The sequence below is a fragment of the Bubalus kerabau genome, chromosome 6, assembly GCF_029407905.1.
Source record: "Bubalus kerabau isolate K-KA32 ecotype Philippines breed swamp buffalo chromosome 6, PCC_UOA_SB_1v2, whole genome shotgun sequence".
Taxonomy (NCBI): Eukaryota; Metazoa; Chordata; class Mammalia; order Artiodactyla; family Bovidae; genus Bubalus; species Bubalus kerabau.
In genome coordinates, this window is record NC_073629.1 from 79,069,802 (window position 1) to 79,094,521 (window position 24,720).

The 24,720-nt window shown below is 38.9% G+C and overlaps 1 protein-coding gene across 1 annotated transcript in view; it reads right to left on the bottom strand.

Moving 5' to 3' along the window:
- The window catches only part of SGIP1 (SH3GL interacting endocytic adaptor 1), a 236,717-nt gene that overhangs the window by 98,999 nt on the left and 112,998 nt on the right, over positions 1-24,720 (bottom strand). Inside the window, exons 8-9 of the mRNA XM_055585555.1 lie at positions 19,402-19,456; positions 18,524-18,699 (exon numbers count right to left, since the gene is read on the bottom strand). Coding sequence (XP_055441530.1) covers positions 18,524-18,699; positions 19,402-19,456 — 231 coding nt within the window. The remainder of the gene's footprint in view (positions 1-18,523; positions 18,700-19,401; positions 19,457-24,720) is intronic.

A 24,720-nucleotide genomic window follows, 5' to 3' on the forward strand; every position in this document is an offset into this window, starting at 1 on the left:
GAGGTTTTCAGAAAGTGAGCTTGAATTTCTAGGCATGGTTTTGAATCTGAGAATTAAACTCTGATTATAAGGTAAATGTCTCAGCTTTTTTCTAGAATTAAGTGTATTTTATGAAATTAGAATCATAAGAATAAATATAAACACAAGAATGCTAAGGACCCTCCTCTCCTTCCCATTCTAGGCTGTATGTTGATTAAAGCATTTTTATTCCATATGTTGTTTTAATTGTTAGCAGCTATCAACACCTAGGCTATGCTGCTTGGGTTAAGGGTTTCTTCAGAGTGATAAACAAACAAAGATAAAACATGACAAGACAATTCTCCTTTGGGGAAAGCAAAGATATTTCTTGATTTAAAATGAACTATCATCAGAGTGGTTTCTAATTATGGAAAAGATAATAAAAGAAATGAAAAAGAGATGCATACCTCCAGGTACTCGTGTTCACAGAAATAGAGTAAGCAAATTTTTGGATTGAACAATACATACACCTAAAATATAACCATTGTCTCTAAGTGCAGAGATATTCCTGTGACCATCCTTGTGATCAAGGAAGCTTTCCAAGGAACACACAGACCTCTGCCCTCTGTGGATGGAGAGCCTCTCTCTGGGTGCATTATCCTAAATCACTTTGTTATGCAAATAGTCTTTCAAGATAGGGCTTGTTGAAGCCTTCATTTCTGCATGAAGAGCTAGAAATCTGCAGGATTTAAAAACTGAATTCTGTTTAAGACCCAGACCAAATGTAATAGTGGTGAATAGAGAAAATATACACCATAGTTTTAATGATCCTTTTATGGAGATTTTGTGTTCCAAATACACTCCTGTCCTCTTAACAAGGAACTAAGCTGCTGTGGGAATTTTTGGTATCAAGTTTCATATAGTGGGATCAAAACACAAAAAACTAGATCTAATTTAGAAGTTTTTTTAAGAGTCTACAATTGTTTAACCTTAAAAACAGGATGGCTGTCTTTTGAATCTTTATATTTTAGCTAATGAGACTTTTTTATAGATATAACCACTTCCTAGCAGTTATGTATGAATAGCCAGATATTGACAAGGAGCAAAAGGATTATTTATTTATTATTAATAAACCATTAACAGTTATCTATTGGTTACCTAATAAAGACCAGACACTATTCTTGGTGAACAAAACAATAGGAACAAGAGACAAAAAGCTTCCACTAACTTTTTGGGGAGAGGAAAGATAATAACAAATATAACAAGTAAGCCAAGTATTTAGGGTTTTAGAAGATGATATATGTAATTTCAAAAAGTAGAGTAAATAGAAGGGTTTGGGAATGGCAGGGTATAGAGTTTTGTGATTTTTATTATTTAAAAATTTTTAACAACTGGAGTATAATTGCCTTACAATGTTGTGTTTCTGATGTACAATAAAGTGTATCAGTTACATGTATACGTATATCCCTCCCTCTTAAATCCCACCCTTCTAGGTCATCACAGAGCACCGAGCTGAGCTCCCTGTGCTGTACAGCAGATTCCCACTAGCTATCTATCTATTTTACATATGGTAGTGTATGTATGTCGATCCTAATCTCCCTATTCATCCCATCCTCCCTTCCCTCTCTGTGTCTACATGTCTGTTTTCTACATCTGAGTCTATTCCTGCCCTGGAAATAGATTTGTGATTTTTAAATAATGTGGTCAGGAGAGGTCTCATTGAGAAGGTGTCTTGGACAAGTTGAGAGAGGGTGGCAGTGCCAGTATTTGGGGGAAGAGGACAGCTCCAGGGAGCCATGGAGGAGTGGGGTGAGAAGGAAGAGTGGCAGGTGTTAGTCTGGGGTCATGGGTGTCGCCACCATGAAGGTCTTGGAGGCCACTGAGAAGACTGGCTTCACTCTGCTCCAATGTAGGAGTTCTCAGCAGGGACATTTAGTCACTTTTGATTGCTCAGAAGAGGCACTGATGAAAAAAGACCAGAAAAATGCCAGGATGTGACATATGTTGTTGTTTTTCATTACTCTTTGGAAGCTTGTTTTGATTCCTCATGTACCATGCTAAAAATAAAAGATGGGCTTCACATGGGCTAGGAGGTGGAAAGAGAGTTTCAGCTAGGCAAAGCAGAAATCGGCCCACCCATCTTGCCTTCCCTCTGTGTTGGCCACTTCAGGATGAGTAGCTCAGATCGGCATCCGGGGCTCTGCACCATTGCTGTGCTGGTGGCTGATTTGAAATGATACACATGTATACCTGTGGCGGATTTTTTTGATATTTGGCAAAACTAATACAATTATGTAACATTTAAAAATAAAATAAAATTAAAAAAAAAAAAAAGAAACGATAGTTCCTAAGGTCCATGGGCAGTTAGTGGCTGTCCTTTAGACAATATAAGAGACAGAAGGAAATCTCACCTTCATTCTTTTAAGAAATGAAATTTCCCCCAGTCTCTGAGGAAACATTTTCTGATATAATTAATATGGGTCATTCATACTCTAAGGTTTTTCTCTAAAACAATTAAAAAGTATATTCATTGCTGTAGATTATTTCTGGGACTAAAAAAAATTCTCCTTAGGAAAAAGAGAATAGATACTTTTTTTTATACTGCTATCCTTAATTTTATACTATTATTCATACATGTGTAGAAACTACTTAGTATAAAAATAAATATAATAGTATAAGAGAGATAATAAAGTATCTATCTTTCCTTCTTAAGGTCAAGGACCACAAGTGACTGAATTCTGAGACTTCAGGTAAGAAAACAGATATCTCCTTAGGATGTATAGGATTAGGGGAAAAGAATTACAACAAAAAACTGGCCTCCACAGAACACAACACATTCATAAACTTTAGAAAAGAGCCTACAAATGACTCCTGTAAGAGAAGAAACAGTTGTTTGTATTGTTTATCCATCCAATAATTGAGAAAAACTTGGCTTTAATTGAAGGGGAAAGATGAAAAATTTGCTCTCTTTATAAAATAATGCAAGGGATATACGTTGCATTATACCACAATGAAACACCAAGTTCCATATATTTCCCACAGTGAAGAGCTTCCTTTTGTCTAATCCACCAGCAAGTATTGTCTAAGTACCTGTATTGACATGCCATTCAATGTCATAGACTCCAGAGGAAAGGCTCCTTCAAGGCAAGAGTAAGCAAACTTCTGGGTGCAGGGTTAGTCAACATAAATCCAACACTTACTGAACTATTCACAAGTTATGTTTCTTTCATAAACTTATTTTCCAAAACGATTGCTTCTTGAGTCCATTCTATCCCAAATACACCATAGCTAATAAAAATGATTATAAATTAAAATCTATATCAGTAGGACTACCACAACTGAGGCAGAAGACCTTAAATAGCCTTTTAAATTATAATTAGCGTTGTAATTGGGTGCATGTTCAGTCATGTCCGACTCTTCTGTGACCCCCATGCACTGTAGCCTGCCAGAATTCCTCTGTCTGTGGAATTCTCCAGGCAAAGAATAGTGGAGTGGGTTGCCATGCCCTCCTCCAGAGGATCTTCCCGACCCAGGGATCAGACCTGCATCTCTTGTGTCTCCTGCATTGGCAGGTGGATTCTTTACTACTAGTGCCACTTGGGAAACCTTAGCACTGTAACTAAAAGTATATAATTGAAGAATTTGCTGCCTTTGGTTGAGGACACCCTAATGTTTTTATGTGAATCAATGCTGAGTCTATTGTTTCATTCAATTAGATTTTAAGTTGATAACAGAAGGTCTGAGAAGTTGATAACTGAGGCTTAAGGTCTCCAACCCTAGCGTTCATGTTTCTGGAACCCCTAATTAGATAAAGTTGTCTGACACAGTAGAAAATAATGAAAGAATCTACAGTTATGCAAGGAAATTCTATTTCTTATACCTCACAAATGGAAGCAAAATACCAGGTACTCAAAGGGTACAGCCACCATTACTTGGAGAAATAATGACAAAGGCAATCCAGATTGAATTAATATTCTGCTCATTTTCAAGGAGATAAAAACATACAAGAGCTTAGGGATTTCTTCTGACCATCGTGGGGTAGGTAAAAAGGTTTGGAAAAATGATATTCTAATTTTAAATGTCAGGAAATGGAAACAACAGAGAATTCTCTAAGAAAAAATAATTAGTAATGAAACAAAGATCAAACACACTTCAGATATGAAAAGAATTCTTCTGCAGATAGCCAATGAATTATTATAATTCAGGAAAGAAAAGAATATATCGATAAATGAAGATCCCACCCAATTCCCCATCTATCCTTCTCTATAAGGCTTGGGAAAAAAGAGACATATCTCATACGTCAACTCCAGATGATTTTGATCAAGCTGTTTGCAATTCTGTCTAGAGGGGGCTTCTCTGACTACCTCTGGGATGTGGGACCTAGTCGCAAGATCTGCTGAGGGTTTGGAAGGGGAGTGGCAGCTTATACACTCCATGCTTGACATCCCTGGTCTAAACCCAACCCAAATCATGCTTGCCCTGTGAAGCTCTCCTTGAAGAGTTGAACCCAAGCTGAGCTTCTCCCTTCCAACTTGCTGCCCTGGAAGTCTGCACTGAGCACTTATATCAGAATGCTTGCTATCTGTACCCTGCCCTGGCACCGTGCAGAGTTTCTACCAGGAGCGAATGCCAGTGTGTAGGAGACTGGAGCTCTCCTCCCCCAACTGATGACTCTCTGTTTTTACTGAACTCAATGGGGTGCTGAACCTTCTGCCAAAGTGAGGACAGGAAAGGGGGTGGTGTTACCAAGCAGCAGCGAATTCAGGGATTTTGCTCTCTGGCAGGCTAATTTGAGGGTGGGAGGGTGGGTGGAACACCTGGAATAGGCAAACAGCACCAGAGTGTCTTCAGTTGCAAGCTAGCTGTCTCCCCCTCCCCAGAGTTTGTGATGAAATAACTCCGTTTTGCATGGCAAATCTCTTGGAACAAGATGAAATGGACTGCCCCTTCACAACTCCACGTCAAAGTCTTTATTCCTTATTTCACTGAATTTTGCAGGGAAAGGGAGGAGCTGCTAGCACACATGCCAGGCTAGGTCAACTCCCACTCTCAGCATTTCTATCAGCCCTCTTTTCCTTGCCTTTGCTCAAGTCCTCCCTCGCTATTTTTATTTTCTTCCTGCCTCCCACAAGTCTCTGAACTTAAGGAAAAGAGAAATGGAGCTGAAAAGGGAACTGCTACTTACAGGGTCCCTTCCTAAGTGACAGGCATCAAAGGGGGAATTTTGCAACATTATCTCATGTCATCTTTACATCAGTCCTGAGAAAGTATGTATTATTTTTCCTATTTTACAGATTTGGGATCTGAGATGCTGAGTTAAGGAGCTTGCCCATGGACACACAGATAATAAGATACTAACTCAAAAGCCCATGTTCTTCCTCTTTAACCAATGTGCTTCAAGGAAGTGCTTTCTTTCTTGGTCCCCTTGCTATATCCTTTTTTTTTTTTTCCTGGTTTTTATTTTTTTATTTTTATTTTTTTTAATTTTATTTTATTTTTAAACTTTACATAACTGTATTAGTTTTGCCAAATATCAAAATGAATCCGCCACAGGTATACATGTGTTCCCCATCCTGAACCCTCCTCCCTCCTCCCTCCCCATTCCATCCCTCTGGGTTGTCCCAGTGCACCAGCCCCAAGCATTCAGTATCGTGCATCGAACCTGGACTGGCAATTCATTTCATACATGATATTTTACATGTTTCAATGCCATTCTCCCAAATCTTCCCACCCTCTCCCTCTCAAACCTGCTTCTAAAACAGCAATTTCCAAAGAAATTATTGGGCTAGAATACACAGCAGAATATCAAAGCTGAGAAGGATTTAAAGAGGACTGAATCACACCCTAATTCAATGTAGATGAGCATATATACTGTGTGTTTAACTTGGCAGAAAGGAGGAAGTTGTTGGAGTTCAAGTCCTGGCCCTTTCAGCTGCCTCTTGATATCTCGGAGTTGATTTCTTCTATAAAACAGGGGGATCACCACTTCCTTGCCTGCTTAACAGCACAGTTTGCCCAAGACATCTTTCTGATCATGACAGCTTTTGTAAAACATAAACCATTATTATAGTGAATCGTTGACTTAAAAAATTCCTTGCTGATTGATTGATTAGGGGAACTGAAATATATGTCATATAAAAACAAGGTGTCATTCCTTAATATTTAAAATAAAGGTGACACAGCAGCCATTAAGCCTGACTGACCCATAAGCTTGGCTTTGCTCTCTTGTCACATGGAACTTAGGAGGGAGTGTATGTATGTAGACTGACATGGGCTCTTTAGACTCCATTAAAGTGATAGCCTTCAAAGAGTTTGTGAGTACTCATAAATTATTTGTAAAATGTTTTGGATGATTTAATGTATTTTTCATTTTTCCTCTGTAAAGAGAACCAATAGCTTTCATCAAAAGTAATATAATATAGTGGGTAACAGTTCTTTTTTTGTAATATGCTGTATGTCCAAAACCAAAAACTAATAATTGTTTCTTGTAATGCATTTATCTCTTAAAGAAGGTAAAAATATAAAAATGTTGAGTTTCAAACCAAAGGCAAATAAGACTAGCTTTTAGGTTAATTGGGCTAAAGAGTCGGACACGACTGAGTGACTGAACTGAACTGAACTGAACTGATAGCTCAGTTGGTGAAGAATCTGCCTGCAATGCAGGAGACCCCAGTTCAATTCCTGGATTGGGAAGATCCGCTGGTGAAGGGATAGGCTACCTACTCCAGTATTCTTGGGCTTCCCTTGTGGCTCAGGTGGTAAAGAATCAGCCAGCAATGTGGGAGACCTGAGTTCAATCCTTGGGTTGGAAAAATCCCCTGGAGTAGAGAAAGCTACCCACTCCAGTATTCTGGCCTGGAGAATTCCATGGACTATATAGACCATAGCATTGCAAAGAGTTAGACACGACTGAGTGACTTTCACTTTAGGTTAATTACTTTAAAAAGTGTATCAATCTCTTAAATGATGTAGAAAACAAAAAAAAATGGAATTTTAAACTGCTTTTACAATGTTAGCTTTATAACTGCCATCTATTACTGAAATCTCATTTAAAAAATACTGTAGCAAGTAAACATTCTGAATTAGAAAACAGATTTCTCAGTTTAAATCTCAGCAACTTCACTTAGTAGCTGTGACATTTTGGGTGAGTTAATTAATTCTTCTATGCCTCAGTTTTCTCATCTGTAGAATGGAGGTAAAAATAGTACCCATCTCATAGGTTGTTGTGAGGATTGTTTCATTTCAGTTCGGGCGCTCAGTCATGTCCAACTCTTTGTGACCCCATGGACTGCAGCACGCCGTTTGATCCCCTAGAGGAGGGCATGGTTACTCACTCTAGTACTCTTGCCTGGAGAATCCCCATGGGTAGAGGAGCCTGGTGGGCTATACCATGGGGTTGCAAAGAGTCAGACATGACTAAGTGACTAAGCATAAGGCTTAATCAATAGTAAAATCAATTAAATAATACTATCTACCTTTATAGGAGCCTTTTAAGAATTAAGGAAGTAGTGCCTGTAAAGTACTTAGTATTTTGTAAGTAAATTTATGTAAGGCCCAAAGGAGTTACTCAGTAAATGATAATTATTATTAATCAGAATAATTCAGTTTGTTTCTTGGTGACTATTCATAAATCTCATGGTCTCAAGGTCAGAGACCATGTAGGGAACTGACAATGCAATTATGTTGCTGGTTGGCAGATCTGAAATGTAATCTGACTGTATATCAAATGCTTCACATATATTAATTCATTTATCCTCGCAACCCGTCCATCCTGGGAGGTACAACACAGCATGGCTCATAGTTTCATTGTGTTAAACATGGCTGTGATTCATGTGATTAAGCCTTGACTGGGGTTTAAATGTTTAAGTAACTTACTCGAGATCATATGGATAATGAGTACAGAGCCAGAATGAAAACTTTGTTGTTGTTTAGTTGTGTGTAACTCTTTGCAACCACCATGCCTCCCTGTCCTTCATCTCCCTGAATTTGCTCAAACATGTCCATTGAGTCGATGATGCCATCCAAACATCTCATCCCGTCGCCCCTTTCTCAGTCTTTCCCAGCATCAAGGTCTTTTCCAATGACTCAGCTCTTTGTATCAAGTGGCCAGAGTATTGGAGCTTCAGCTTCAGCATCAGTCCTTCCAATGAATATTCAGGGTTGATTTCCTTTAGGATTGACAGGTTTGATCTCATTGCTATCCAAGAAAGTCTCAAGAGTCTCTAGCACCACAATTTGAAAGCATCAATTTTTTGGCACTCAGCCTTCTTTATGGTCCAACTCTCACATCCATACATGACTACTGGGAAATCTACAGCTTTGATCACACAAAACTTTGTCGGGAGAGTGATATATCTGCTTTTTAACATGCTGTCTAGGTTTGTCATAGCTTTTTTCCCAAGGAGCAACTGTATTTTAATTTCATGGCTGCAGTCACCGTCTGCAGTGATTTTGGAGCCCAAGAAAATAAAATTTGTTACTGTTTCCAGTTTTCCCCATCTATTTGCCATGAAGTGATGGGACTAAATGCTGTGATCTTAGTTTTTTGAATATTGAGTCTTAAGTCAGCTTTTTCACTCTCCTCAATGACCTTCATCAAGAGGCTCTTTAGCTTCTCTTCACTTTCTGCCATTAGAGTGGTATCATCTGCCTATCTAAGATTGTTGATACTGCTCCCAGCAATCTTGATTCCAGCTTGGGATTCATCCAGCCTGGCATTTCACATGATACACTCTGCATATAGCATATGTACTCCGCCAAATAAGCAGAGTGACAATATACAGCCTTGACATACTCCTTTCCCAATTCTGAACCAGCCCATTGTTTCATGTCTCGTTAACTGTTGCTTCTTGACTTGCAGACAGGTTTCTCAGGAGACAGGTAAAGTGATTTGGTATTCCCAACTCTTTAAGTATTTTCCATAGTTTGTTGTGATTCACACAGTCAAAGGATTTCACTTAGTCAATGAAGCAGTAGTAGATGTTTTTCTGGAATTCCCTTGTTTTCTCTATGATTCAACTGATGTTGGCAATTTGATCCCTGGTTCTTCTGCCTTTACTAAATCCAGATACATCTGAAAGTTCTTGATTCATATACTGCTGAAGCCTAGTTTGAAGGATTTTGAGCATTACCTTGCTAGCATATGAAATGAGTAAAATTGTGTGGTAGTTTGAACATTCTTTGGCATTGTCTTTCTTTGGAATTGGAATGAAAATTGACCTTTTTCAGCCCAGTGGCTACTGCTGAGTTTTCCAAATTTGCTGACATATTGAGTGCAGGACTTTAACAGCTGCAATTCCATCACCTCCACTAGCTTTGTTTGTAGTAATGCTTCCTAAGACCCACTTGACTTCACACTTCAGGATGTCTGGCTCTCTATGAGTGACCACACTGTTGTGGATATCTGGGTCATTAGGACCTTTCCCGTATAGTTCTTCTGTGTATTCTTGCCACCTCGTCTTAATCTCTTCTGCTTCTGTTAGGTCCTTGCTGTTTCTGTCTTTAATTGTGCCCATCTTTGCATGAAATGTTCCCTTGTTATCTCCAATTTTCTTGAAGAGATCTCTAGTCTCTTCCATTCTATTTTTTTCTTTTTTTCTTTGCACTGATCACTGAAGAAGGCTTTCTTATCTCTCCTTGCTGTCCTTTGGAACTCTGCATTCAGTTGGGTATATCTTTCCCTTTTTCCTTTGGCTTTTGCTTCTCTTCTTTTCTCAGCCATTTATAAGGCCTCCTCAAACAACCACTTTGCCTTCTTGCATTTCTTTTTCTGGGGGATGGTTCTGGTTACCACATCCTGTACAATGTTATGAACCTCCGTCCACAGTTCCTCAGGCACTCTATCTATCAGATAATCCCTTGAATCTACTTGTCACTTTCACTGTATAAATGTAAGGGATTTGATTTAGGTCATACCTTACTGGCCTAGTGGTTTTTCCTATTCTATTCATTTTAAGTCTGAATTTTGCAATAAAGAGTTCATGATCTGAGCCAGTCAGCTCCCAGTCTTGTTTTTTTCTGACTGTATAGAGCTTCTCCATCTTTTGCTGCAAAGAATATAATCAGTCTGATTTTGGTATTGACTATCTGGAGATGCCCACATGTAGAATCAACTCTTGTGTTGCTGGAAGAGGATGTTTGTTATGACCCATGTGTTCTCTTGGCAAAACTCTGTTAGCCTTTGCTTTGATTCATTTTGTATTCCAAGGCCAAACTTGCCTGTTTCTCCAGGTATGTTTTGACTTCCTACTTTCGCATTCTAATCCCCTATGATGAAAAGGACATCTTTTTTTGGTGTTAGTCTAGAAGGTCTTGAAGGTCTTCATAGAACCATGCAATTTTAGCTTTTTGGGCATTAGTGGCTGGGGTACTGACTTTGAATTATTGTGAAACTGAATGGTTTGCCTTGGAAACAAGCTAAGATCATTCTGCTGTTTTGAGATTGCACTCAAGTACTGCATTTTGGACTCTTTTGTTGACTATGAGGTCTACTCCATTTCATCTTAGGCCCTCTTACCCACAGTAGTAGATATAATGGTCATCTGAATTAAATTGAATGCAAACTTAGTTCTGACTTATTTCGGAGGAAAATTTTGTATTCAGTACAGAACTGAGAGTTTATAGTTAAAGACAACTCTCAAGGTAAGTCAGCTGTGATCCTTGACTCACCAAAGAACAAAAATAATGGAATTAACAGCAGCTCATAACAAAAGGAAAAGATGATATTTTACCAAGAAGTAAAATGTAGTGTCTGTTTTCTCAATTCCATGAATTCTATAGGAGCTACAGGATCAAGGTACTTTGTGAGCAGAACACATCACTGGAGCATGTGATGAAAATTCTATGGGTTTTGGAAGAAATGGATATGTCTACCTCTGAGATCCTGTGAGGGGTAAGGAAGCCAAGAGACTGTGAAATGGAGGCCAGAGGAGAAGTTGGCTACATAAGACCATATATTTAATCAGGACTGAGTGAAGAGAGGCAGGCATTTGGACCACAAGGGGAAGTTCAGCCTCTGTGGGCCACCTGCCATATCAACTATACATTATTTAAAATTTTATTATTGGAGTATAATTGCTTTACAATGTTGTGTTAGTTTCTGCTGTGCAACAAAGTGAATCAGCAATATGTATACATATATTCCCTCTCTTTTAAGATAAGCTTGTAGTTAACATGAATGTTGAACAAAAATCTGTCCAATATTTCTGATGTTAGCTCTCAGTGCTGGCTTCAAATATTTAGTGAACTGATTTGAAGAGGGATGGAAAATGATGTCATTTCTGGGTGAAATAAATTTGGTGGGGGTGCACAATATAGATCCCATTGGGAATGCTAGCTTTCAATAGGGTTTCCTGAAGAAGCACCATACTTACTCAAGGGATTTTGTTAAAACAAAATTAGGAATGATAAAACAATTTAGGAATGCTTCTGGAATGGCTTCAAAATCAATCTACAGGCAGCACAAAAGTTATTTTATTAACGTATTTTCCTAGTTTGATACTCAGAGTAATTACTGATCTTGGCTTTACATGACTTTTGGCTCTTTGGGTTTCCTGATTTATCACCATCTAATGATATTCTTAAAAATGTGCCCCAGACACTGCAAACAATTCTAACAACAATAGAATGATCCCTCAATGTACTATCTGATCCTACAATATGGTGTTTACTGTATTAACTCATTCCACCCTTACAACAGCCCTGTGAAGTTGGTACAGGATTTATCTTCACTCACTAATGAAGAAACCATGGCTCAGGTTTTGTAACTTGTGCAAAGCAACCCCAGCAAAGCAGTAGAGCCCAGTTGTCTGAGTAATTGTGACATCATTGAAATAACTGTCTATTTGCATTTCCCTCAAATTATCTTAAAGGGAATTAATGGTATTCCATTGCATATTAAGATTTATTTTTGTTGTTTTTGTTTTCCCCTTTGAGAAATCTTTTACTTTTAAGAACAAAATCATTTGTGAAAGATATAATAGAGGTCGGTTTCTACTCTGAATGTAAAGAGTGTGGTACCAAGGGAAGCAGAGAGCAGAGTGATTTATCCTACACCTCTGTTTCCATATTCTCCTTCAAAAGAAAAATCTTTACATTTTATTAACATAAAGAGAGGGACATCCCAACCACTGTGTGAGGTAGGTGTTCATTATTCCCATTTTAGTTATGAGGAAACTGATACTCAAATAGGTTTAAGAGACTTGCTTAAGTTTGCAAGAGGTTGAGCTCAGTCTATCAGATTCTAGTATCTTTTCTGCAAGATAAACTAGCACCGTATGCTAGGTTCTTCAGGGGTAAGTACAAAGTCTCTATTTGTGCTTAAAGAAATATCAACCACAAATGTCCAGTATGGAAAAAATGGATTTACAATTCCTCTAAAAGGTCAATCAGATTTGGTTCAAAATTAAAAGTTAAGACGGGCAAGAGATTGTTCAAACCTCTTTAAATGAATTCAAGACTTGAGATACAGATACATTATAATCCCATGACTCTCAATAAAGGAGCAAAAGTTATCTTAAAATATGTATATACAAGTATATAGAAATAAATAAATGCATACATACATATATACATAATAGTGTAATGATTAATTTTATGTCAACTTGGCTGGCTATCAGGTATCCAGGTTAGACATTATTTCTGGGTGTGCTATGAGGGTGTTTTCAGATAAGATTAGCTTTTGGGTAGCATTTGAACTGGTGGACTCAGAAAAGTATATAAACCCCACTTATGTGGATCAGCATCATCTAATCTATTGAGGGTCTCAAGATAAAAAAGGGGAAAGGAAGGAGGAATTCACCCTGTTTTTCTGTCTCATCATTTGTGCTGGGACTTCTCTTCTCATCTTGCACCCTCAGACTGGAATTTACACTGTTAGCTCTCTGGTTCTCAGGCCTTAGACTGAAATGAATTATACCCCAGCATTCCTGGGCCTCCAGCTTGTGGACAGCATACTGTGAGACTTAGCCTCCATAATCATGTGAAGCCAATTTGTTACAACAGGTCTACCATCTATTATCTCTCTATCTATCACATATATACATCTATCTATCACATATACTGGAGAAGGAAATGGCAACTCATTCCAGTATTCTTGCCTGGAGAATCCCATGGATAGAGGAGCCTTGCAGGATACAGTCGATGGGTCACAAGAGTCAGACATGACTTAGCAACTAAGCCACCATCACATATTCACATATATGCTTATGTGTTTCTCTGGAGAACCCTGAATAATACCCTAGTAATAAAGAAACAAACAACTGCAAAGTACTACTTTTGCATCAGGAACTGTTACTAGGATATTCTGTGTGCTTTCTCCATTCACTCATTTATCAAATCTGCATCCCCAGTATGTGCCATGTACTGTGCTAAGCACAGGGGACAAAAAATCAAAGAAGATTTTATCCTGCCAGAGACCAACAATAATCTGCAGAAAAACTCCATAAGGACTATTATTATCCTTCAGTTCAGTTCAGTTGCTCAGTTGTGTCTGAATCTTTATGATCCCATGGACTGCAGTGCGCCAGGCTTCCCTGTCCATCACCAACTCCTGGAGCTTGCTCAAACTCATGTCCATCGAATCGGTGATGCCATCCAACCATCTCATCCTCTGTTGTCCCCTTCTCCTGCCTTCAATGAGTCAGTTCTTCGCATCAGGTGGCCAAAGTATTGGATTCTCAGCTTCAGCATCAGTCCTTCCAAAGAACATTCAGGACTGATTTCCTTTAGGATGGACTGGTTGGATCTCCTTGCAGTCCAAGGGACTTTCAAGAGTCTTCTCCAACACCACAGTTTGAAAGAATCAATTCTTTGGCACTCAGTTTTCTTTAAACTCTCACATCCATACATGACCACTGGAAAATCCATAGCTTTGACTAGATGGACCTTTTTGGCAAAGTAGTGTCTCTGCTTTTTTAAATTATTATTATCCTTCCTTTACAGAAAAGGAAATATAATCTCAGAACAATTATGGGGCTCATATAAGTTTACACAGGTAGAACATGGCAGACCTGGGCCTGCTGTCTGGACACCTGCTTTTTCAATTATTATATGCCTACCTCCTAAGATTCTATAAGAAATTATTTAAACAAATGGCCAGAAAACACTTGGAAGAGAAGGTGGTAACCCTAGGTGCCAAAATGTGCCATGTAGTTTTGTCTTCAGAAGGGTGTTTTACACAGCTGTTAAGAGTGCCATTGACAGACAGCCCTCATCTGTCAAGACTTCAGGGTCTGACACAGCTGCAGAGAGCCGCCTCAGCCAAGGTCATGCCCCTTCTTAGCCAGCCCATATTGGAGCACTGATCGATGTAGCAATATAATGATTATTCATCTCAGCCCAATTTAGAACAAATGTGAAGGGTCATTCTAGCTCAAGAGTTCCCCAGATGATTAGCTGAGGGTGTTGTTGGACATGCAAAACAGCTTACCTCCGCCCTCTGCCCACCCTACCCCTCAATACTGAGCCCAATATCTTGCACACTAAACTTGGAATTAGAGATAATATGCTTCATGGAAAACCTGTTGAGAAATGGAGGAACTCTATCCTTTTGGACAGTCCAATCCCTTTGGATTGAACTCTGTCCAGTCCTCCAAAGAGCACAACTATAATATGAACCAAAGTTATTCAGAGACAGCACTTGGGTTTAATTTGGGTTTAGCACATTGCTCTCAATGATAAGGCAGTCTTTCTCAAAAAGCAGTGAATTCTGTAAGATAGAGGGAACACTATTACTGTTGGAGGAATCTGTATCAATCACATAAATTGATATTTAACTGAAATTGGTATTTTTTAGTTCTGCTGCTGGCTAGTATGTAGGATAACATCACTGGTATTTAGAAATCAGTGATTAGAAATCTTTAAAATGAAATTTCCTCATTTCAATAAGTTTGGGGAATAACTTAAAATAGATGGAAAAATCCCATTTCCCATTATTCTGAGATTATTTAAGATATAGCGACACAGAAACTGCCCATGTCTACCAGTATCCATTCACTCCTTTGTCTTTTAATAACAGAGGCTGGGATTTTAGCTGGATATATGTGTATCTGGGCTTCCCAGGTGTCAGTGGTAAAGAATTCACCTGCCAGGGCAGGACATGGCAAGAGATATGGATTCAATCCTTGGGTTGGGAAGATTCCCTGGAGGAGCAAATGGCAACCCACTCCAGTATTCTTGCCTGGAGAATTCCATGGTCAAAGGAGCCTGGTGGGCTACAGTCCATCCTGCTTTGACTTTAATGTGGAATAGAAATAAAGCATCTATTCTGTTTAAGCCATGACTATTAATATTTTGGTTTCTGGTGAAGCGGATCTACCAATATTCTAACTCATACATATCCCTAATTCAACAACTAATTCAAAACTAATTGAATCCCTAATTCAAGCCTGGGTGATTTTCCTTCTTTATCCTATTAGTATAATATCTTAGGGCTTCCCTGGTAGCTCAGATGGCAAAGAATCTGCCTGCAAGGCAGGAGGTCCGGGTTTGATCTCTTGAGAAGGGAATGGCAACCTACTCCAGTATTCTTGTCTGGAGAATTCCATGGACAGAGAAGCCTGGTGGGCTACAGTCCATGAGGTCACAACAAGTTGGACACGACTGAGTGACTAATGCTTTCATGACATCTTATTAGGAGATCACAACATGAGAAGAAAAGAAATTAGCATCTTCTGATTGTGAGTTGCATCCTCCTCTCTCTCTCTCTCTCTCTTTTTGTGCTCTGCCTTGTCCTGGTCCATATTAAAACATGAGTTCTATATAAAAATCGAGGGCCGAGGTAAGATCTGCCCTGGAACTATGTTTATTTGTCAATATAGTAGGATTTTTGCTAGCAGCTAAAACCCTGATTTTTTATGTTGCTGAAGCTTTCTTTTTTAGGGAGGAGCAATTTTCATATAGGTTTGTTTATATTGTATATACAAATAGATATATATGATTCATTCATACATCTGTTCATTTTATTCATTTATCAAGTCATTTGACAATGAAGTATATATAGTAAACCTATCCAAATAAAGTGAAAATAAATTCATGATAAGAGATATCAAATGGGTTACAATTCATTACTACATATTTACAGGTAGATGAAAAGAAGTGAAAGACAACCTTGTCTTAAAATTCTTCAAAAGAAATAGAAATCAGAAATTCAACATCAGCCATTATTGTGAATCCTACCATTTTCTTTAACTCTATTAGTGTAACAACTGATGCTTTTGTGGCATTAGAACCAACACCTAAAAGAAATATTCTGATATATTCTTAATTGATATATGTCCTATTTCTCTTTTTGTACCTGAATTAAGTGTAGATGTATGAACATTTGATTGCATGGCTGGAAACATCTAAAGTTGTACAAAACATTGCTCATTTTTATCCTGGCACTAACTGGATTTCAGGTTATTCCCATTTATCCAGTTCTGGAGATAAAGTTCTATTTATGTCCTTTGTGAAATATCTCTATGTTTGGTTATGGGTTATCTAGACGAGGACAAGGATTCTAAAGGCAAGAATATCTTTTCAGTTCTAATCTCTCTTTATAGTTATGTTTATCTAGAAACATGTGGATCTTTCCCTAAAGTAGCAATCACAGCTCATTTTCTTACACTGTCAAAAATCACGGGTATTTGGGAATCATAGTACTGACAGAGGTAGGTTCTCACATTAGAGGGAGCTGGCTGGGAATGCCAGGGCAGTAGTGGTGGGGGGGTCCCAGGCTTTCTTGGTTTGTGGGGCTACTGGTCTGCCTAACCCTGGGATGACTTTCTCTGGGTGTCTCAATTTAGTTTTTGCACTGTTTCTCTATTTTTGTCAGTCTTAACCACATCGTATCAATGTCTCACTTTAAAAACAGGTGTTGGGAAGAGCTCAGAGTGACAGTCACTCTCCTTGCTATACCCTTAGCAGCATATGGAGTGGGAGGAATAGCTACCAGATGACTTGAGTACACATATTCTTTTTTATTTTTTTAATTGGAGTATAGTTGCTTTACAACGTTGTATTAGTTTCTGCTGTACAACAAAGTGAATCAGATATATGAAGAGATATTCTTTTTGATGGAAAGGATTTCTTCTAACTAGCTTTCAGAAAATACATACCACATGCCTGGAATCTTTCTAATAAGTTTTATTTCATGTAAATTTGTTCACTGAATTCCGTGAACTTGCCTTCTTACACTTATCCAGGTAGCTCCCCAATGCCCTACTGTCTATTACACCCTAAACAGAAGTAAATATAAATTGGTTTCAATCATTTAAATAAAATTTTACAATTAATAAAAATATTTTAGTAAGTAAAAAATGATTTGAAAGATGTCAACTGAAAAGTGAAAGTGTGCACATTTAAAGTGTGCACATGTCCTTGTTACTACAAACTGCTTACATTACAGACTAATATGTCAGTTTCAAATTTGTACCTTCCATTGCAGAAGGGAAAGGAAACTAATACATGTCATGACTCCCTTTTCAAGAAGACATCTTAAGATGGCAAGTGAGTACATGATTAAAAATTATCTGAAATATGATTTGCTGTGGTTGATTACTATTAGCAATCATGTTAGTTGACTCTAACAGCAGTGGTAAAAGCCATTATAAGCACTAAAGAAAGCATCATTAGAGATTTTATCCATCCCAGGCAGGCACCCAAAGGATGGGTGATTACAACTCTTATAGAAATGTTAGTTGATATATTCCAGAAGCATAGAAAAAATGGTCCAGCATTCATTAACTATCTCATTCATGGGAAATGCTGCTGGGAGTTCATATCTCTCTAAAGAAGATGCCAAGAAGCTAAGAATATATTAGCTCCTAATACAAGAGCCTTCGTCTGCTCTTCACAGTTATTTTTAGAAAACAATTGCAGCATTTATTAAGCACTATAGAGAAAACACTGTAATTGTTGGAACTCAGAATGCAGCTAGAGAAATTTAGTAGATGAGAATTGGAAAAGAAGTACAAATTGCAGAAAAATACCAATTTGATTAATATAAATAAGGCATATCTGTATTTGGGGTCCCTAAATAGAGTCTTTAAGACACTTTGATAATAAAATATAATGAAGCTTGTGAGTTTTAATATCTTTTTAGACTATGGTTTATTATATTAGATTAATATTTCTTTTTGAAGCATTGGCAATGAAAAGGATTTTTCCCTAAAGAAAGCAATCTCCTTGGTTTTCTTTCCATGAGTTTTTATGTGTTGCATCATAAAACAAGACATTAAAATGTGTTTTTACAAATCGTTGTTAGTAAATATGTAAACTTCATATTGTTTTTAATTGTTTCAGAAGTAAGTCTGGATAATGTTTGTTATTTTTTCCTCCTTTGAAAAATGCTTGCAGGAAAACGTCAAAAACAAACGTGATCCCACTTTGAAAAGCACAAAAACTGCAATATAAAATAAGCATAATTTTCCATAGCTAGAATGAGCTGTTTCAGGTTTACCGAGTTCATAAAATCATGAACCATTGCAGCTATCAGCTTAGAGAGTTTCTGATGTACTTAACATGTATGGGCAGAACACAGCTGTCAGTCCAACCTCACCAAAGCTTGAAATAAAAAGCCACTCACCACCGGCGATGGGGAAAGTGCAATGTTGCCTATTGATGCCTTCAGTTCATCTACAGTTGCAGCGTTCTTAAGAATGTCTTTAGCTTGCAATGGCTTAATCTTGATATTAAACTTCTTGTGTGATTCTTCTTCCTCTTCTGATTCGCTCGAAGAATAAAAGTGCTTTCCTTTGGTAGGTAGAACACAGTTAAAGATGCATGACTCTGTCTTTTCTACTCAGAGGCAATGATGAGTATAAGACAAGAACGACTGCACAGAGGCAGCAGAAGCACACTTGGGTGGCAGAAAATCAAAGCAAAACAAAAGTCAAAGTGTAAAGCAGGAAAGAGTCAGAATGTATCCAGCTTTCCTTGGAACATGATTAAGGATGGCACATTTCAAGGAGCAATGGTTACAAAGTCCATTATGTGTATACACTCAGCACTCACAGTTACAGGCCCATGGGAACTTCCTCTCACCATAGGAGACAGGAAGGCTACTCAGCGAAGGATTTGTGATGACTTTTTGTGCTTCAGAGTGTGACCTGCTCTGACCAGAGATGGTTTGTGGGGAAAGCACAAGCCAGAGCTATCTCCCAGCCACCATAAGTAATGTTATCATACCAGATTTTAGAAGACAACCCAGCACCCATAGTTTGCACAGTTGTTTTTCAGCGCAATTTTTCTCTTTCTCCTCTCTCTCTTTTCTATGAATAGATTAAGGCAAAGTGCCTGCTTGTTAGTGATCAGGCTGTTCTCTGTGCCGTTTATTCATCTCTAATACTAGTGACAACAGGACTTGAGAAGCTTGGGTTTCGGCACTTTCTGCAAATCCTAAATTTATCATCCTGCTTTCTGAAAGCAAATGGAAATTAAAATTAAAATATAAAGAAAGGATATAGCCGGGTTCCTCAGGTCTGATGCTGTAGCCTTCTTCATCCAGCTCAGGGGAATTCTGTAAAATACAAATGCACATTAAACAATCATTGTCCTGACAATGGTAAAGAAATTACTCACATTCCTTCAAGAGTCATCTAGTTAAGGATATAGACGTGCCTCTTGTTTTGAATGCTATATGTTTTTAAATTTACTCAAGGATATTTGGAGAGTCTTCCTATTGGGAAAATAAATTAGAAGTCAATTGTCAATGAAAGAAAATGCTCAAAGAGAATGTATCATGCATTTCCTATATAAGCCAAGGATTATGCTAAGCAACATGGTGGGGATACAACATGCAAATTATCTTTTGTCTGTATTCTGGTAGTCAAAAGTTCAAAAAAAAAAAAAGGCAAAACACAAAATATTACTGATAGGGGTCTGAAAGGAAAGGAAGTTTGTGAGATCTGGAAGAATCAGGGAGTTTTTGTGTGCCTTTTGGGTCAGATGGAGAGGAGAGGGGAGTCCGTGGTGAGGAAGAGATTGTACAGAGACACCAAGGCAGGATTGGACAGTACGATTCTCACGGTGAAAGGGAGAGGGAGATGAAGATGACAGGACTGGAGAGGAAGCTGTATGGGGGAGGAAGACCATGGAAAAGAAGACTGGGGTGGGGGCCGGGCAACATTCTAGGGGAAAAGTCTGGACTTGACATGGCTACTGTAGCTTCTCAATTAGCATGGGACAAGCTGAAAGCTTCCCTGGTGGCTCAGATGGTAAAGAATCTGTCGGCAATGTGGGAGACCTGGGTTCGATTCCTGGGATTAGAAGATCCCCTGGAGAAGGGCATGGCAACCCACTCCAGTATTCTTGCCTGGAGAATCCCCATGGACAAGGAGAATGGCAGGCTACAGTCCATGGGGTCGCAAAGAGTCGGACACGACTGAGTGACTGAGCACAGCACTTGCTGAAAGCAGAATCATGAGGTGTTGAAAATATGCTAAGGATAGACTGGGGACAGAAGAAACTGGAGAAAGGAAAACTAACTCATGATACTTGCAACAATTCAGGTGAGATATGCTAAGAAGGACCAAGTTGTTGGTTTTGGGAAGGGATGAATCAAGGACATTTGGAAGGACAGATTGTGAGTTCTCAGTTACAGATTGGTCATGGGAGAAAAAGGAGAGGAAATGTTCAAGAAGATTCCAAGATTTCTTCCATCAAATCCTGGGAGTACTCCTGGCTGAACTCATTCTAACAGGAGGCAACTAACATTTTTAGGAAAAAGATAAGAAAGATAAAAGTCTGCATGATTGGGTTTAGTGTTGTCATATTTTAGTTCCTATTATATGGCAAGTACCATGACGTACGTTTTATTTCACTGACTCTTCACAGCAATTGCGTGTGTGTGTGTGTGTGTGTGTTAGTTGCTCAGTTGTGTCCAACTCTTTGTGACTCCATGGGCTGTAGCCCACCAGGCTCCTCTGTCCATGGAATTCTCCAGGCAAGAATATTGGGGTAAGTAGCCATTTCCTCCTCCTGGAGATCTTCCCTACCCAGAGATTGAACCTGGGTCTCCTGCACTGCAGGTGGATTCTTTACCATATGAGCCACCGGGGAAGCCTCATAGCAATCATACATGGAAAGAATCATCCCATCTACCAGGGAGGAAACTAAGAGAAATCAGATGCCATTTCTCTAAGAAATACATCTAGCAAATGACAGACCTGGGTCTTGACCCCAGGTGTTTTGAGACTAAACTCTGTGCTTGAGAGGGGAAGAGGGGGCAGAGGTCAAAGGTGGCCTCCTGAAGTTGAGGTTATAGGACTGAAAGAAAGAGGACAGAGCTGGAGAGAGAGATCTTGGAGTCACTGAAGCAACATATATGCCATGACCACAGAGAGAAAAGGGCCTGAGTGCCATGGAAAAGCTGCCATTTATTGAGCATTTATTATCTCCCTTTTGTCCTTTAAGTACTCAAAGTTAGTTTTTCTTTTTTTTTTTAAGTGCAAGAGTATTAAGTTTACTTTCCTGCTAAAAACCTGTACCTGCCTTTTTACTGCACTTAGAATAATAACCTAGCCCATTATATAGCCCACAAGGCCCTGTCTGATTCTCACAGGGCCTTCTTCCCACTATTGACATATGAGATTTGATCAGTGCAAGCTTCTTTCCACTTCTGGGTCTTCATAAAAGTCCTCCTTTTTGTCTGAAAGTCTCTTCCCTCAAATATGAAGTCAGTTAAACCTTACTTAAACTTTAGAGCTTTGCTTAAAGCCCACATCCATCCCTAGGTCTTCCCTGCCAAAAACACAGTGATATAGTCTATTAAGAATAAAACCTTTCTTATTACTTAAAGAAAGTGGAGTCTAGTGTATTAATATAATTTTAGCCACAATTCCTATGACCGGAATAACTTTTAGGACTAAGCAAATTTGAGGGAAATTCTGCTTCCTTTAAACACTCACAAGTTGTTAAGGATAGCACTAAGGTTTAGGGTTGGATGGAGCATCAGAAATACTTGATGAATAATCAAGTATTTCTTGATTATTCATCAATAATCAAATATTGATGAATAATCAATAATAATTTTGTATTTTAATTATCATGCTTCTTGTTTGCTTAGAGTATCCCATTCCTGTGCATTAAAGATGTCTATAAAATAAAACAAAATTTTTGTTATAATAAAAATTCTACAAAATCTTACAAAATACAACAAAATTCTTTTTAGGAGAAAAAGTGTTAATTTTGAGAAAAAAATTACCCTTGTTTAATATATTTAGTAACTTCCCTTATAACATTATTTATGAACAATTTGGATGTGGGGTAAAATGCTGTGCTGTGCTTAGTGGCTCAGTGATGTTCAACTCTTTGCAACTCCATGGACTGTAGCCTACCAGGCTTCTCTGTTAATGGGGATTCTCCAGGCAAGAATACTGGAGTGGGTTGCCATGCCCCCCTCCAGGGGATCTTCCCAACCCAGGGATCAAACTCAAGTTTCCCACGTTGTAGGTGGATTCTTTACCATCTGAGCCAACAGGGAAGCCCAAGAGTACTGGAGTGTGTAGCCTATACCTTTTCCAGGGGTTCTTCTCAACCCAGGAATTGAACTGGGGTCTCCTGCATTGCAGGTGGATTCTTTACCAGCTGAGCTACCAGGGAAGCCCATGGGGTAACATAAGGGCTATCATGGATCTACGAAATTGAACTGCAGAAAATATAAAAAAGATCTCAACACTGGGAAAGAGGTATAAGGGAAGACCAGGTAATGAGGTTGACAGAATGAAATGTTCTGGAGTGTATGGCTGGCACGAATAATTGAATTTTCTTAAGATTCAGTTTTCCTTTCTATAAAATGCAGGTAATGTAGTATTCACCTTCTAAGGTGGTAAAAAACAGTGGCAGATTTTATTTTCTTGGGCTCCAAAATCACTGCAGATGGTTACTGCAGCTATGAAATTAAAAGATGGTCACTCCTTGGAAGAAAAGCTATGAGAAACCTAGACAGTGTATTAAAAAGCAGAGACATCACTTTGCAGACAAAGATCTGTGTAGTCAAAGCTACATTTTTTCCAGTAGTCATGTGTGGAAGGGAGAGCTAGACCATAAAAAAAGCTGAACACGGAAGAAATGATTCTTTCAAACTGTGGTGCTGGAGAACACTCTTGAGAGTCCTTTGGACAGCAAGAATAAACCAGTCAATACTAAAGGAAATAAACCCTGAATTGGAACGACTGATGTTGAAGCTTCCAATACTTTGACCACCTGATTTGAAGAGCTGACTCATTGGAAAAGACCCTGATGCTGGGAAAGACTGAGGGCAGGAGGAGAAGGGGTCGACAGAGGATGAGATGGTTGGATGGTATTACTGTCTCAATGGACATGAGTTTGAGCAAACTCTGGGAGACAGTGAAGCAAAGGGAAGCCTGGCATGCTGCAGTCCATGGGGTCACAAAGAGTTGGACATGATTTAGCAACTGAACAACAAAAAGGTGGTAAGAATTTAGTAGCATGTCATAATATGAATGGTGGTATTTAAAAAAAGTGAAATTCTTTGCTGGGGTCCAGCCCCGGCTGATCCAGGGTATTCGAAGGAGAGACGGCGTAGGCGACCTATTCAAATGTGAATTAGAGATATAAAGAGTAATAGAAAGAGGATAGCTCAGTAGGAAAATTCAGTGGAGAAAAGAAGCTGAGTAGCTTGGTTTACGCGGAAAATCAATATAACCCGTGACACCAGGTTAGCTCTGACTACGGAGGCCGCAGGCACCCTCTTGAATAGTGGAAGGTGCCCCACCTTAGACACCTTCTCAAGTGGGTCTTAGAAGCCCAGGCAAATAAATGGTTGCAGAGGATATCTGCGCTCCAGATGGAGACTCAGCTGGAGGTTAAGGGGAAGAATGACATGGGGAGACCAAGCATTGGTGACCAATAAAGCTATGGAGCTTTATTTTCAACAGGGGCTTATATACCCTAAGTTACACATAGAGGATAATAGGGGATGCAAAGTCAGCAGTCTTTGATCCTTATCAAAAACCAGGGTTTCTTTCCTGTAAATTTATCGTATACAAATGGTTTAGGTGATTTACATCATCTTCGGGCCAGAAGGCCTATTAACATTTTATGACTCTTGACAAAGACTTATCAACTGTAAGACTTATTTTCTCTAAGAGTAATTATTTTAAGGTTTGGCGCCATCTTTCGAAGATAAAATTGCATTCCTATAGGGTGGATGTGTAATGGGTTTACAACAAAGGAAAGAATTTATTACCTTAAGGGTCTAAAGTTACTAGCACCAAGGCCACTACTTTTTTTTCTACATACCAACTATATTAATTAATACACATTCAAGGATACAATACAGGGGATGTGGAAACTTGGCAACAAACATTGGCTCATTAATGAAATCTTTTACTAGTTTTATTCTGATAGTTTCTAACTCTCTGAGAGGCTCTAAGCTATTTGAATATCTTAAGTTTCCCATGCCTCTCGAGGCTGGGAGACTGTAAACAGTCGTATGCATAGCTGTAGGTGTCCAGGTAAACTTGTCAGGCGAGTTAGAGAGCCATCTGAGGGGTTTGGATTTAAACACTCCTAGTTGCCCAGGAACTTTATTAATTGGAGCTGTAAGTTAGCTCCTTGACAGAGAGAGTGAGATGGTGGTGGGGGACAGCTCCCAGTAAAGTCAGAGGTGAGAGCACAAAGTAATAAAGTAGGCAGACTCTGGATTTTTGGGGGTAGATGCTCGAGAATATCCGGGGGGACTCCTGAGGCTCGATCCCGCCTTTGCGTATGCTGAGCCTCCTTCCTCATGACCTTTGTCACGAGTAGAATGCCTCTCGC